Source organism: Zootoca vivipara, chromosome 1, assembly GCF_965207765.1.
Source record: "Zootoca vivipara chromosome 1, rZooViv2.hap1.1, whole genome shotgun sequence".
Lineage (NCBI taxonomy): Eukaryota > Metazoa > Chordata > Lepidosauria > Squamata > Lacertidae > Zootoca > Zootoca vivipara.
This window is the reverse complement of record NC_142582.1, coordinates 95,532,222-95,549,103: the sequence shown is the minus strand read 5'-3', so window position 1 is coordinate 95,549,103 and position 16,882 is coordinate 95,532,222. Positions and strand designations below refer to the sequence as shown.

At 44.8% G+C, this 16,882-nt stretch overlaps 1 protein-coding gene across 1 annotated transcript; it reads left to right on the top strand.

Moving 5' to 3' along the window:
- Nucleotides 1–6,851: 6,851 nt before the first annotated feature.
- Nucleotides 6,852–15,577, top strand: GREM1 (gremlin 1, DAN family BMP antagonist). Its single transcript, XM_035110670.3, has 2 exons — nt 6,852–7,204; nt 12,413–15,577. Exon 2 carries the CDS (start codon nt 12,414–12,416, stop codon nt 12,984–12,986), a length of 573 nt encoding a protein of 190 aa, XP_034966561.1. The 5' UTR covers nt 6,852–7,204; nt 12,413; the 3' UTR covers nt 12,987–15,577.
- Nucleotides 15,578–16,882: the final 1,305 nt, after the last annotated feature.

Below are 16,882 nucleotides of genomic sequence, written 5' to 3'. Positions count from 1 at the left end.
AGCTCAAGGCAACTGCCCCTGTGCCCCGCCCCCCCACTACACCACTGCCAGCACCTGAGCCATGTCTGACTCGGAACCTCCTATTTCAGTCCTGGATTGAATGTCATGATCCATCCAACATCTTGCTTCAGCTTTACAGTGTATGTATGCAAAATGAAATATGACCTGAGAAGAGTTCTTGGACTGAGCTGATCCCAAATCAAAATAATGGAGCCTACCATATTTTTCTGTGTATAACACGCCCCCGTGTATAAGATGCCCCCTATTTTGGGGGACTCAAAATTAAGAAAATGGGGGGATTGCCCCTGTGTATAAGACAACCAATTTTTTAACAATATTTTCAGTATATATAAAAAACACCTAGTACCATACATGGAAAAGTATGGTAATTTAGAGGCACTTATTTTTGATAATATGGCACATACAGAATTAGGAATAGTTTATCTATAGCCCATGTACTTAAGTTCTCTGGAATCATAAAAGAGCAAGAGGATCAATATTATGGAGAAATTCCCTTATGAAGAAAGATTGCATCATCTGGGGCTTTTATTTTTCAGAAAATGCAAGTAAACAGTGACATGACAGAAGTTCATGAATTTATGCATGGCATGAGGAAAGTGCTGAGAGAGACGTTTTTCTCCCTCTCAAGCACACGGACATCCAATGAAGGTGAATGTTGAAAAATTCAGGACAGATAAAATGAAGCACTTCTTCATGCAGTGCATAGTCAAATGCAGAACTCGCTACCAAAGGAGAATGATGGCGACCAACATGGATGGCTTTAAAAGAGAATTAGACAAATTCATGGAGGACAAGGCTATCAATGGCTACTAGCTATGATAAAAAAATTCCTTCAGTAGCATCTCAGGTATTGGCACCATTACAGTGGGTGTTTCCGGCTATATGGACTCTGTTCTGAAACCATATGCTATCAGTGCTCCCAGCTACGTACGTGACACCACAGATTTTCTGAGGAAAATACAATCTTTGAACAATCTTCCTAACAATACTATACTAGCCACTATGGATGTGGAATCTCTATACACCAACATCCCACACAATGATGGTTTACAAGCCATAAGGAACACCATTTCAGATAAAACCACAGCGGACTTTGCTACCAAACTCTGCCACTTTGTCCTTACCCACAACCACTTCAAATTTGGTGATGACCTGTTCCTCCAGATCAGTGGCACAGCCATGGGCACCCGCATGGCCCCACAGTATGCCAACATCTTCATGGCAGATTTAGAACATCGTTTCCTAGACTCCTACCCACTCAAACCTCTCTTGTACCTACGATACATTGACGATATTTTTATTATCTGGACACATGGACAACAGACCCTGGAAACCTTCCACCAGACATTCAATGACTTTCACCCCACCATCAACCTAACAATGAACCAATCCATGCAAGAAATACATTTTTTGGACACTACTATAAAAATACAGGATGGACGTATAGACACCACCTTATACAGAAAACCAACTGACCGACAAACATATCTACATGCTTCTAGCTACCATCCCAAACATACCAAACAATCCATCGTATACAGCCAGGCCCTACATTACAACCGTATCTGTTCCAACTCTATAGACAGAGAATCTCACCTAAGAGATCTACAGCAAACCTTTTTAGAACTAAAATATCCACCTGATGAAGTTAAACAACAGATCAACAGAGCCAGACTGATACCTAGGGAGAACCTGCTGCAAGACAGACCCAAAAAAGAAAATAACAGAACACCACTAGTCATCACATACAGCTCCCAAGTTAAAACAGTACAACGCATCATCAGAGATCTACAGCCTCTCCTGGACAATGACAGCTCCCTTTCTCAAGCTCTGGGAGGAAGACCTTTCATTGCCTACAGACAGCCACCCAATCTTAAACAACTCCTCACCCACAATGATACAACCACCAGACTTAACATGGACACTGGTACCAGAGCCTGCAATAAACCCAGATGCCAACTTTGCTGCCACATACACCCGGACAACATCATTACTGGCCCCAACAACATCCAACACACCATCTCAGGACTATTTAATTGCTCATCTTCTAACATTGTGTATGCCATCAAATGCCAACGGTGCCCTTCAGCTCTCTATATTGGACAAACAGGCCAAACCCTACGCCAAAGGATAAATGGACATAAATCTGACATCAGGAACCATAAGACTGAAAAACCAGTAGGAGAACACTTCAGTCTCCCAGGACATTCTATACAAGATCTCAAAGCAGCTGTTTTATTACAGAGAAATTTCAGGAACAGACTGGAAAGAGAAGTTGCTGAATTGGAAATCATTACCAAGCTTAAAACCATGGAAGCACCTGGGATGAATAGAGACAACGGATTCTTATCTCATTATGCATGATCAAGCTCTCTTTAGCACCTCAGCCCAGGACTAATTGCAGCCATCAGCAGCCATTAACAGCCATCTCCAGGTTTACCACTCCCATCAGCCCACCACCCATTCCCACCCACCCCCACCACCCTCTGTATATATATATAGGGTCTGACACTTCTGTTTCTAGTGTATCTGAAGAAGTGTGCATGCACACGAAAGCTCATACCAAAATATAAACTTAGTTGGTCTTTAAGGTGCTACTGAAGGATTTTTTTTATTTTTTTATTTTTTTATTTTGCTTCGACTCAGACCAACACGGCTACCTACCTGTAACTAGTACTAGCTATGATGGAGGTTATGCTCACCTTCCTCACCTGGAGGCAACTATGCTTCTGAATACCAGTTGCTGTAAACTGCAGGAGGAGAAGTGTTTTTGGACTCGTGTCTTGCTGGTTTCCCACAGGCATCTGAGTTGCCCCTTTGAGAACAGGAGGCTGGATTAGATGGGCCACTGGTCTGATGCAGAAGGCTCTTCTTTTGAATCACCGCCAGCCACTGCACCACAAACCCATGTATGAGGCACTTGGTAGGAAGCCGTTATTAAAATTGGACAAGTCAAATAGCAGGATGGACCTGCCGTTCCAACCTCAAACAGGATGCCTCTGTAGCCACATCAACACAAGCCACTCTGGACACCATCACAGTCACGTATATCTATGTTGAAACAACAACAAAAAATCCTTCCAACAGGTCCTTAAAGACCAACTAAGTTTTTTTTATTTTGATATGAGCTTTTGAGTGCATGCACGCGAAAGACCAACGCACCACGTCAGACCAACACAGGTACCTACCTGTACATATATCTATGGTTAGTTTGCCATGAACAGAGCAATACAGAAGCGGTTAGTAACATTCAAGTTGGTGTGGCTGAATGTTTTAAAATCTCCTCTCTTCTCTAATCTGAGTTTTGCACTTCCAAACATGTATAAAGTGTCGTGATTTCTCCACTACTGAACGTCAGCAAACATAATGGCTTCTACATCAGAGGATATAAGAATGACTTTCAAACACAGCTGAGTCCCAGTATCTCTCATTTAGATATTAATCAGTCACACAGATTACAGAAATCTTGAGAGAACAGCCTTCCGCAGGTGGTGGTGGGTGGAAAGAGGGATACTGGAAACCAAATAGCTAGATTGTGCTCACATGAGGAGCAAATAGTAGTGGTATGGCAACTGCCAGTAACCATGCAAACATCACCACACAAAGGATAAACAGCCCACCAAAATCCTCATCATTGTTTAATGAGGGTCCACATCAACAGTGACTGAAGATGTATAACAGGTTATTCTTACGTATTGGGTTTTCCACATAATGGGTAAATCCAAATTAAATAAAGAAAAACCATGGGCTAGCATTTTTATGATAATGATGCTGACAGCATCATACAAAAAATGCAAAAAACTTCCATGCACGAGAAGCACCAGTTCCACAATAAACTCCCTTCTGGAAACACCTAAGACATACAAATCATAGCTGTCAAGCTTTCCCTTTTATCGCGAGGAAGCCTATTCAGCATAAGGGAATTTCCCTTAAAAAAAGGGAGAACTTGGCAGCTATGGTAGGGGGTGGGAGGGGGCCCCTGCCCTCCATAAGGCATCATGCTAGAGTTAACCTGACTAAAAGAATAGTTCCTGTAGAACAGACTGAAGAAAATCTAACAAAACAAAGAGGAAAAGTGATTTCCAAGGCCCCCTAGTGAATGATGGGTGTAATAGCTAGAGCATCGGACTAGGACTTAAAAGAGTAGGACTCAAATTCACACTTGCATTTTGGCTTCCTAACCTCAGCCTAACCTACCTCACAAGGTTGTTGTGAGGATAAAATGGGAAAGGGGAGAAGCATGTACAGTATGCTACCTTGAGTTCCTCAGAGGAATAGAGAGAGTGAATAGCTCAGTTTGTAGAGCAGGAGACTCTTAAACTCTGGGTTGTAGGCTCAAGACCCACATTTGGCAAAATATTCTTACATTGCAGGAAGTTGGAGTACCTAACCCTGGTGGTCCCTTCCAACCCTACAATTCTATGATTTGTAAAAATAAAGATAAAAGCAAAAATAAAAGAAATAATTACAGTGATTTAATAAAATGTATCTACATACAATAATACATAACATTAGTACAGTATATTCCATTCTGAAGGAAATCAGCCCTGAGTGCTCACTGGAAAGACAGATCCTGCAGCTGAGGCTTCAATACTTTGGCCACCTCATGAGAAGAGAAGACTCCCTGGAAAAGACCCTGATGTTGGGAAAGATTGAGGGCACCAGGAGAAGGGGATGACAGAGAACGAGATGGTTGGACAGTGTTCTCGAAGCTACAAACATGAGTTTGACCAAACTGCGGGAGGCAGTGCAAGACAGGAGTGCCTGGTGTGCTCTGGTCCATGGGGTCACGAAGAGCCGGACACGACGAAACGACTAAACAACAAGTACAGTATATAAAATGCAGGGCTGGCTGCTACAAAACGCCGCAGAGTGGTCTCAACAGACCCTACATGGCATTCTTTCACCACTGAACATACTCAGTCAGCACTGGGCTATTTTGGAGTGCCCCCCAATATGATTTTTAAAATAAATAAAAAACCCTTCTGCAATGCTTGTCCCCTCCCCTGCAAGCCTGCTGATACCTGCCCCTTGTTTCTCAGTAGCCTTGTTTTGGTTACACAACAATAATATCTCTGCGCCCGAGGTCACTTTTAATACATCTATTTAATTCTCCTTCTCCCTCCCAACACTTGCCATGCCATGCCCAGTGACCATGTTCAGTCTGCCTCACCGAGCTGTTTGTGGCTTCTCCCTCACCCACCTTTCAAGGCTTCTCCATCCCTATTTGTGTGTGTGCACACGCCAACCTTTGGATTGTGAATACTGCAACTTCCTTTTGTGCATTGGTAGTGTCTCTTGGCTATATAAGGGCAGGTGCCCAGAGGAAGAACTGACTGTTAATATACCTGATGATAAAATATCAAGCTATACTCAAGTCACAATGATTTATAAAAAGTGAGTAGCATATCTAAGCAATTACCATCTCAACCAGTGATTGCCTGTCATATACCACCATCAATGAGAACCAGGTTATAAACAAAAGTTTCTGCCAAAGTGATGGTACATACCAGCAGCATTTGCACATTTTCTGTGATGAGTGAACATGATCCCTGATTGAACTTTAGCAGTAAAACTTCCAGAAGAACATTCTTGTCTCCTTTTGCCAACATTAACTGGCAGACCTAAACAACTCTAAAAAGAGAGTATCTGCCCTAGACATACATTTCTTGATGCAGGTGTGAAGAACTATTGCCGATAACAGTATCAGTTTAATTTAATTTAATAGTCTACTTTCTTGTGGGGTGGCTTTTAGAGTCTCCCATTAGCAGTCATCAGGGATGCGGGTGGCATTGTGGTCTAAACCACTGAGCCTTGGGCTTGCCAATCGGAAGGTCGGCAGTTCAAATCCCTGTGACAGGGTGAGCTCCCGTTGTTCGGTCCCAGCTCCTGCCAACCTAGCAGTTCGAAAGCACGTCAAAGTGCAAATAGATAAATAGGTACCGCCCTGGCGGGAAGGTAAACGGTGTTTCCGTGCACTGTTCTGGTTTCGCCAGAAGCGGCTTAGTCATGCTGGCCACATGACCCAGAAAAACTGCGGACAAATGTCGACTCCCTCAGCCAGTAAAGCAAGATGAGTATCGCAACCACAGAGTATTTTGCGACTGGACTTAAGTGTCAGGCTGTATCTGAAGAAGTGTGCATGCACACGAAAGCTCATACCAATGACAAATTTAGTTGGTCTCTAAGGTGCTACTGGAAGGAATTTTTAAAATTTTGTTTAGCCTGATGTAAATTGTGGATTAATTTCTGAGCATAAATGCTTGGGGCTGATTTGCATGGCTGCAATCCTAAAAACCTGGGATTATGAGGAGGAGGGGAAAACTTTCAGGTCTCTCTGGCTTGTGATCCTTCTGTGTACATTTACTTGCATACAAGGACCACTGTGATTATTGGAACTTAATCCAAAGTGTATGTGGGAGGAGTCCATGAATCCAAGATCTCTCAATCTTTCCTGAACACACCAAGCTATATCACAAAGCCTGCGGATTGATGGTCCTGCTCCGCTCTGCTGTGCGGCAATGATTTTAGACTGTCTTTTGCTAAGACTTCTCATGTTCAAAGCATCTAAGGCAAGCCTGGGTACCGTACACAAGATTTTGAAAGCGAGCAAAAGCCTCTTAAAGACCTCGAGCCCGACTCCAGCAGAGGCATCATTGTCGGGAGGAGGAAACCCCCCCCCCAAGAGGGGGAAGACTATCGCCCGCTGTCTTTGCCGATGGGTTCCGCCCCCGCCGGTCGCGCCCCCCCTGCCGGTCGCGCCCCCCCTGCCGGTCGCGCGTCCCTCGGCCACGTGGGGATGCGGGTAGCAGCCAGCGGGTCCCTCGCCCGCCAGCGCCGGACTGACCTGGAGGCTCAGGGAGGAGCCGGGCGTCGCTTTCTCGGAGAAAGGAGAGTTCTCCTCCCTGGCGGGAGTTGCTGGAAGCGTTTAGGGGGCGTATTGGGAGGCGGCCGCTGGCCAATGATCAGGAGCGCTGCTCTCAGCTGGCAGGCATTTAAATGGGAGACAGCGCGGTGCGCCTGCAATTCGGAAGCGGGACACGGGCTTTTCTTGCCTCTCCTCCCGATGGGCTCGAGGGACAGGGAGCAGAGCACCAGCACCCCGAGCCGTCGCCCCGCGCACTGAAGCGCCCCACGCCAGAAAGGAGCCGCGGAGCAGGGATCGCTCTCCGCCCCCGCGCAGGTGAGGAGGCAGCGAAAAGGACCTGGGCTTCATTGGGAGGCCTTAGGTTGCTTTACGCCGGGGTGAAGGATGGAGACTGCCGCTCTGCTCAAGGCAGGCAGGAGGCGCTGGGTTGTAGCCCCCTGGAAGCAGTAGGGTTACTCGTGGCGTAAGGGAGTAAAGTGATGAGAGCCTTGGAAAAGTGCCCGTCGACTCTGATGGGGTAGGATAACTTAAGTTAGATTTATGCCTGGCATCATGGATAAATTGCTTTCCTGGAATTAATCCAGGAAAGCCTGTCGAATATATTCTACGAAATACCGAAGCTCTTACCTTTCCCCGTATCTGTGTAGCGCCTGACTGGAGGGGAGCCGCTGGAATCCCCTAACTCCCACCGCACATTTCTCATCGCTGTTTTTTTTGGGGGGGGGGCAAGGGGGGAACTTTGCTGGCTTTTGCCTCAAATGGAACTACTGGTAGAAGCAATACCATTTTCACACGTGATTTATAGCGCAGTTCTATGCTTATTTACTTGGAAGTAAGGGCCATTAACTTAAAAGGGGTTTGCGTACCAGTTAGTAAACATGGGGCTTCAGACCGAACGAGTTCTCTCTCCGTGCACCTGAAATTCTACTCCATTCGTTGGGATGCCAGCTAAAAATGCGGATCCCCCAACCCTGCACTAACAATCTTAGCACTTGATGTTTTCCAAGCCCGGTTTGCTCGAGGAAACCTCCTTAAAAGCTCGTTGGATTGCCAACGACACTCCCACGGAAAAACAAGGCCCACTCTTTTCAGGGTGCCCAGGATGTGACCCAAGTCCGTCTCGTTTCCCGGGAAGCCTGTGCAGCCGCTCCCGCCTTCTCTGCGCTTCCCAAGCGACCGTAATACCCCGCGGGTCGATTCGCAACTGGCTCTCCTCTAGGCTTCTTGGGCGCCCTGTGGTGCCACTGCCTAATGGGCTAATTTAATCGAAAGGGCCGAAAATTGCTCACAGCCGCGCGGCGGCGGCTGGGATGTGCGAAGAGGGCCGCGAAAAACTCGTTTTAAAAGGATTGGCCCCTTGCAAGGGGGCGGGCGCTGGCTGACAAAACGGGCTGGGCCGGCGCCTCAAACGGGCCCTGCTGCGCCGAGGCGCATTTAACATGCAAGCCTACTCGGAAGTAACTCCCACTGACTTCAACGGGGCTTGTCCTCCGTGGTAGCCCCGCTCACTATTCCAGATGCCGGCGGTCACAACCGTGGCGGCGGCGGCAGGACGGGGAGCCCGTCCTTTGCTCGCTCGGGGTTGGATTTGCGCCGCCCCGACGGCAAACGGGCGCGGACCGTGGCGTTTGCTCCGGTGGCGACGGAAAGCCGTCGGTTCTCCCTTCCCGCGGGCAGCTCTTTCCCTGCCAAGGGCGGAGCCGCCGAGGGGAGGCGGGTGTCTCCTAAGACCCTGCCGTGTGACTTACTCAAAACCAAACAAGCGTTGGGCTCCGCGGCGCAACCCTGGAAACGGCCTGTCTTGGGCGAGGCTGAGCTGAGGGCGCTGCCCTCGTTTGGGGGGAGGAAAAGAGGCGCCACCCAGCGCGCTGCCGACCACCCTCTGCTGCGCCTCCTGCGCGGCGGCCTTTCTGGGCGGAAAAACCAGAGGCAGACGCTGGGCATCTCCGAGGGGACGAGGCGTGGTTCTCTGTCCAGTACAAACAGCCTTCGCCAACCTGGGGTGCTCCAGCTGTGTGGGACTTAAAACTCCCATCAGCTCCAACTGGCTGTGGGTAGCCAAGGGGGAAGAGTTCAGTTTAACCCAGCAGCAACACCCCAAGAAGCGTCGTCGTGATGAGAGGGCCGAATAGTAGCCCCGTTTGAGCCCTTGTCATGGACACGCTGAAACACGTGGATGTTAATGTGGGAGATAAATCCAAGAACGCATTCTTTCTCCCCCTCCCCCGTTGTATATTCCCTTCTCTTTGGCTAAACTTACTTTAAGCTTCCCATAAGAAATGCCTCAGTCTTTCCCTATGAAAGATCTATCTTCAAATACTTTTTGCTGCATGCCTTGGCTCCTGCTTCTGTCCTTCCGATAAGGGAAATAACTTGGTCAGTGGTCATGAATGGAGTTGTAATCTCAACAGGTTCCCCACCTCTGATCTGAAGTGGGGTGTGTGCACACTCAGGGGTTCACAAACCACTGTCCCTCAGACAGCCACACACTTCTGTTAGATCTGAATCTGGAACCTGTGTGTTTCAGATCAGTCTGTTTTCTGTCTCCCCCCCAAAAAAAACCCCTCATTCTTAAACTGTGAAACATATATTTTTAGACCTCAGAAAAATGACTGGCAGTCCCTACTTGCAAGGGAACAGACACTTGGAATGCAGTTCTGGCCTTTTCATCTCTAAAAAGAAATTGCAAAGCTTCAGGATGATGCAGAAAGGAGCAACTAAACTCCATCTTTTCCTGCAAGAGGTTAACAGTGTAGTCATATGTGTATCTGCTCACATCTACTTTCAAGTGGGACTTGCTTCCTGGAAAGTGTACATAGCATTGCAGTCTAAAGCTCTTTAGTTTTTTAAAAAGTGAATAAGATGGGGGTGGGCCACAAACATGTTGTCTAAAGTAGCAAGTGGTGTGGACTCAATTCTCTTTCAAATCACTTCAATTTGTAGCACCTAAGGAAGGTGATGTCTTTGCCTTGCATCACCATTCAGTTGCCTACCCACTGCCTTTTGCAGTTCTCAGCTTGGAACTGAGAAGTTTTTACAACTTAGGTGGGGATGTTTTCTGACAATAATGGCTGGATTGAATATGATTTATCCAGAATGGCTCTGAAGGATTGGGGATAACCCACAGAAAATATTGGGATGGGTGTGGGGACGAGAGGGAGGTACCTTAGCCTTAGCACTAGGACAAACCCAAGCCACTGAGTTGATTTGTTAGTGATCACTTTCACCTTTAATCTTTTGTATTCATTGGTTACACAGAAGTAGTTCAAAAGCAGACAACACAGGATAGAATTTTCAATATATAATAATATATAAACACACACCAAACCTTTAATTTAAAAGAAGAGCCCTTGACTGCCAATGCTGTCTGCTATGCCAACCCAAAATATGAGCTTTGTCCTGAAGGCTTTTAGGTAATTGTTGCTAATAGCAATATTGGTGTTCTTACTCCTCATAGACCATCTCACTTTCATTGCGATTTCCTTTAGAGCTGCGGTCTAATGATGGATTTAAAATAGAGCCTTTACTCAAAAGTGCTCGGGTTTCAGCTATTGAACTTAACAGAAGAGAGGTTGGTCTAGGTCAGTACTGAGCCCTTTGAAAGCCTACACCAAAAACTTTCTTCTGGAAATGGGATGAAGGTATGCAGGCACTCCCCCCTAAAATGTGTGCTTTGCTTTGTGAATGTTCCTGAAATAGGAATATACTTACTGTTTCCTATTATATTTATTTACTCTAGTATTGCAAGCTAGAACTTTCAGGCAAGAACATGGCTATGTTTCTTGAGCGGGTTCAGTGTGCGTGTATGGAAGTGTGTAATGGAATTGTTAGTCATCAGTTGTATGTTTGAAATGACACTAAGTTGGAACACTCAAGTCTTTTATACTGCCAACATGTTCAGCTTCTATTTCTTCAACCTCCAAGTACATTGGCTTAGAATCTACATCGTAGTTATGAGGTCTCCCTCATTGAGTGTTGCTGCAAAATGATCACAGCAAACTTAAACATAATATAAGTATTTAAATAAAAATAAATCTGTTATCCAGCCCCAGAGTTAAAGAGTAGGGGAGGGAAATTCTTGGTTCTGGAAAATGCCTTGCTTCCAGAAAAGCGGGTCAGAGCTGCTGCCTTTTCCATCTGCAACTGATCAGGAGAGGCCTTTTCGTCTCTCAGCGACAGAGAGGTGGGCTCTTGTTTTCTGACTGTAAAACGAGTCCTATTGCAAATGTACAAAAGTAATATAGCTAGTTCAGAAATGATGGCACAGTTGTAATCCATGTTGCATGAGTGAAAGGCAGCGGCCACAACTGATGTTTCCCTCCCTCTTCAGTCCCCTGAGTGTGCACACACCCCACTTTAGAATCTTTAGGGTGACCTTCTGAGCATTATGGGATGTCTTGTGGGGCTACTGTGGGAGGAGAGATTCGCCGGAAGCATGGAACTTTGTGTGAGCAGTACGAGATTCTTTTGCCTAGTTTTAGGCCCTTTGCCCTCCTTCCACCGCCGCTCTGTAAGTCACAGTCCGCAATGTTCATTAAATCTATCCTGAGTCTCAGCAGGGACTTTTTACAGGATACAGGTGGGGGGAGGGGAGGGAGAATATTGGTTTCCTGAGCCTACCATCCCTTTGTTCAACCCATTGGGTACAACTAAGAAAGAAAGAAAGACAAGTTTACAAACTGATACAGCATATACAGTATGACATAAATAAAAGAGTCAAATATGATCAGTGATTATGAAGTCACAGGTTGATAAAGTGATTTTCAATATAATTATAATAGCACACAACAATATGATGGGCAGCTGGCAAAAATCTGTTCCAGCTAAGTCTTCAGAACAATCAATGTACTTTGAAAATCCAAATCTCTTATGAGAACATCAATGAATTGCTGTGACCATCCATGTGTACGCCTTTGACAAAGCTTCTAATTACATATGGAAAACTCAGACTCATAAATGGATGAATTTCACATAGTATTCCCTGACAGTCCTGTAACTTATTGCAATGTCTTCTACATGATGCAGGATGCAGCTGTTAAGTGTCCTAACTGGTGTTGGGATATGGGCACATATTTAACATGTTCTGTGCCAGTTTCTCTATTTTCCTGCATGCTTTTAACCTTGAAAGCCTTGCATGGTCAGGTATCCTTATGCTGGAAGGACAGTCTCTGTCCAAATTCAAACCCATTTTCCAGTTTAGGTCAAGTTAGCTGATGGTGTGGCTTATATACACACGACATGTTCAGACGGTGGCAACTAGGAGCCAGGTTTTTCTGTTGGCAGTCACCTGTGATAAAATTGGCCCTTTCATATCCAGACTTTACCTGAGGGAAATTCCATACAGGTTGGAATCTCCCAAGTTGCTAGATTTGAAAGAGTAGGGATTTGCTTTCCTCCCTGTCCTTTTTTCTCCCACTCCTGAGAGGAGGTTGGCATTTTCACTAGCTTTTGGATACTGGATAATGTGATGCAACTTTTTAGCTGACGCCATGTGAAATGGATATATCCTTTCTCCCTCCCCAGGATGAGTCGCACAGTTTCTACAGTTGGTGTCCTCCTTCTGCTTGGACTTCTACTACCCACCACAGAGGGGAGGAAGAGGAACCGTGGAGCCCAAGGCGCCATCCCCCCGCCTGACAAAGATAAGCCCAATGATTCGGAACTAACGCCACAGCAGCAGCAGCCGCCATCGCCACCGCAGCAGTCGGGCGCCAGAATCCGTGGCAAGGACAGAATCAAGCCTCCATCTGCTGAAGAGGTGCTGGAGTCGAGCCAAGAGGCTCTGCATGTCACTGAGCGACAATACCTGAAGCGGGACTGGTGCAAGACACATTCCCTGAAGCAAACCATCCACGAGGAAGGCTGCAACAGCCACACCATTATCAACAGGTTCTGCTATGGGCAGTGCAATTCCTTCTACATCCCCAGGCATATCCACAGAGAAGAAGGCTCCTTCCAGTCCTGTTCCTTTTGCAAACCTAAGAAACTCACCACCATGTCTGTCACACTGAACTGCCCAGAGCTTCAGCCCCCGAGGAAGAAAAAGAGGATCACGCGAGTTAAAGAATGTCGCTGTATATCCATAGACTTGGATTAGGAGGCACCCTGATGGGTGCTCTAGTTGTTGCCCTTGACTACAAACCCGATCTGCCTGAATGGGACACAAACAATAGAGAATTGCAACAAAAACAATGTATGTGTATCTGTGTGCAAGTGTGAATGTCAATACATCAATTACAAAAGCATGCATATGGAATAGCACCACTACTTGGAGTGCAAGTTGTCACCTATTTCTAGGGTCAGTATCTCACTAGTTCACCTGTGTGCTGGGGTTCCTGCTCTTCCATTTTCCACCAGCGTCTGTGCCATTGACTTGTGCACCTGTTGCAAGTGAGAGCATTGATGTGCACTAGGTCCAGTGTTATTTCTTAGAACAAAATGTTAACAGGGATGCAGTAGTGGACTGTTACAGAAATGCCCCTTGTAAATAGTGTTCAATAAAGGGTGCAATTATAATTGGGAATGAATGTTCAGAAGCAGCTTTGTTTGGATGGAAAAACGCAGCCACTAGTATTAGAAGACTTTTTTTTAAAGGCAATGGGCAAGAGAAGGAAAAAATGAGAAAGTACAAGAATTAAGAGCAACAAGGGAAGGCAATGTGCATATTGACTCTACTGATGCTTTGAATGTACTTTAAAAACATTTTTAAGAAGTAATTGTTTTCGGATGCTGCATTCTTTGACTATAAGTGTGGTGTTTAATTCCATCATTAGCTTTTAGGTTTGCCGTAATAATTTGTCGTAAAATCTGTTAATGTATATGTGTACACATCTTTTCTGTCTCCATTATACTATCAGGTAGTTCAGCTTAACACAGAAAGCACAATTCTGCAATGATCGTTTGGGACTTCAAATGCAATAAGCATACAAAGCTATATCAGAGCTTCAATGGGAGCTGTGTGATAGATGCTGCTTAGTCTCTGGCTCAAAGGATGTACTGCCTTGCCCATTTACCTTCCATTTACCCATGTTATCTTAGATTTTGGATTTGCTAAACTTTAGGTGCTGTTGGGGGATGGGATGGGTGTGTGGCAGAGTGCTCAGACTTTCCTTCAGCATTTACTGAATATAAGGGTCTTTTCTTTGAATAGCTCTTGAACAGTCCGTTCATGTGTAAACATGTAGCAGTAATATATGGTGAATATTGCCTTTTGTCAGAACAGAACATCAGCCTTGAGAGCGAAAAATGGTTTTAAAGTGTAAAATTCATTATGTATTATTATTACATGGTTTGTAGCTGAATTCATCTTTGACCAGTTCCCCCTATGTATTATAGGATACCACCTCTGTTTCCATCCCCATTGTAAACCTCTGGCCTTTATTTATATTGTTGAAGCGCCCGGACAGATAGACTGGCTTTTGAAAGTATAGACACATTAACCAGCTGTCTATGCACAGTAGGCAATTTCTGGTTCATGCCACAAGGAGAGGACAGGTATTTATAGAAATAAAACACTTATTTGTCTGTAACAACGAGGAGCCTGCCAATAATGTGTCTGCTTAATAAGCAAATGTATTAATATAAGAAGCATTCTGGCTCTTGACATATCACACAGTCATCAAATATACCATAATAAAACAACCCATATTTATAACCTAAACTATCCATTTATCATTTAACTGTATTGGTGCTTGTTCCATCTTTTGAGGAAAAGTCAACAACTGTTTTTCTTGTTCTTTTTAAATGTTTCATCTTGTTTTAGAGGCTATAGCTGTATCCTCTAGTTACTTATTCATCTATTAAGTTGTAGTCCCTTGCATAACAATTAGGGGATACCTCTTTATATAAAAACCCCCAATTCACTGGGACCTTGACAAGCATGATTTAAGCATAGCTAGATGCCTGTCAGCATCCTTTCACATGCAAATTTTTTTTTTACTGCCTTCATCTATACCAGTAACAGATTGCAAACTTGCATACTAGCCATATCAGGATCACCCACTGCAATCTTTTTTTTTAAGGTATTATCATACATTTATTTCTGTGTAGATCATTTTTAAAAGCCTGATTTCTGAGTTACAGGAGAAAATTTCCACTGTGTGGAATGTGGGTAGTTAAGCAGAAAGATATTTAATGGTTTTGGCATTTCCATATGATCAGAGAGCTTTCCTCTAACTACTTCTTAGAAGGTACCAAGGTTAAAACATTCCCTTTTCCTTCTGAACTCTTGGGGACTTTATGTTAATTCTTGTTTCTCTTCCTATAATTCATATACAGCTCTCACCAAGCAATATATAGTTCTGGCTTTTGAAAAGTTTTAACTTCCCATACAGCACATTTTTGAAGCAACGACTTGTAAAATAATTTAAGGTTTATAGCAAGGTGGAATTGGTTATCTAAGAAAGAATAGAAGATCCCTCTTCAGAAAAAAATGTATATGTTGATTTCATAGGCAGGTCATTTATGATTGATTTTTCAGGTTTCAAGGAAACCAAAGATGCAGCTGCAAATGATTTCAAATCAAACCATATGTACTGTACTTAAATCTGACTTTTTCTTATAAAACAATGAAGAGGAATGTGTTCTGTAGAATTTCACAATGCAAAAGCTGTTTAAAAACAAACAACTTTGATTTTGTAACTTGCCAACAGTTTGTTCACTTGCTATAATAAACAAGTTTTTAAAATATATATGTGTGTGTGTGTGTGTGTGTGTGTGTGTGTGTGTGTGTGTGTTGAATTGCAGGCTAAAATGAAATTGCAAGGGTTTTAGAACTGGGTTTTCAAATGGGTAAATATGAGAGAGGCAAAAATGTCCAATTCCCATTCTTGGCATAATGGCTTTAGTTGCATCTCGCAAGAGAGCCAAGAACAGTGGTAAGGATTCATCCAGCCACCACAAGGAAAGGGAATAGGATTATGGTACAAGTCGGACAAGCAGTAGAATAGTTGGGGAAAGCGTGGAATAAGATTCCTGTACATACTTTCCTAACTTGGTATGCAATTAAGGTAAAACAAAAGTATCCTCCTGGGGCTCTTCAGATTCCTACATGGTCCATATCCCAAGCGCCATTTCCTCTTGCCTAACATGCTGGGAACAGATGGTATGAAGTGGGAGGTTATTTGAATACAACAGCAGGTTTCTTTTTATTAGCTTTGTGGGTGTTTATGAATTGGGACAATACCTTTCACAGAACCCCAGCAGCTACTGCAAGGGAATTCTCTTGTCTGCAACGAAGCCCCTTGACCATGCCATGGGAGATTGCTGGGAACTGCAGCTACTGGTAGCTCATAAAGCTCTTATAAGCAGTGATGTAGCGGTGAATTCTAAACCGCAGACACGCTTTGTGACATCCCCATAGCCTTCTAAGACTATGCAACATGAACTGGTTAGACACAGAGGAATAGTGGCAGGGACCAGCTGGGGAGCCGCCAGGGGAAGAAGGCTCAGAGCCTGTGGATTGGTGGTGGGAAAACAGTGCTCAGAGGGAGAAGCCTGGGAGGTGTCAGAAGATGAAGAGGGAACAGGGCTTAATGAGCAGGGGGAGTCTGTGGCAGAGTACAGTCCAGAGGCAGAAGCTGAAGCAGGAGAGGAGGGAGTCCAAGAGGCAGAGATGAGTCCGGCTGGAGAAGAGTCACAGGTGTTTTCCCCTCCTGCTGTGACCAGCTCCCCTCCCTTCTGGTCTCTCAGAACCAGGAGAAGCATGAATTGGGCAGAGAAGTTAGTTTTGTGCAGGCACAATCTTGGATTGTTTGGGAAAACCCCCGGAAAGAGGGAACTTTGACAGCTGTGAGTAGGTGGGGACCTTCAGTTCCATCAACTGCTTCATGGGGGCAAGACCTACCGGAGTTGAGTTGCTTTGCTCATTAGGAACGACACTGCTGTGCAGATCTCACTTTTGCTAGTGAAGTTAACGCCAGCTTGCTTGATGTGATTTACTGCTGGCTTGCTCCTGTCAAAGCGAACATGATTTTTTTAAAAAATCAATGCATA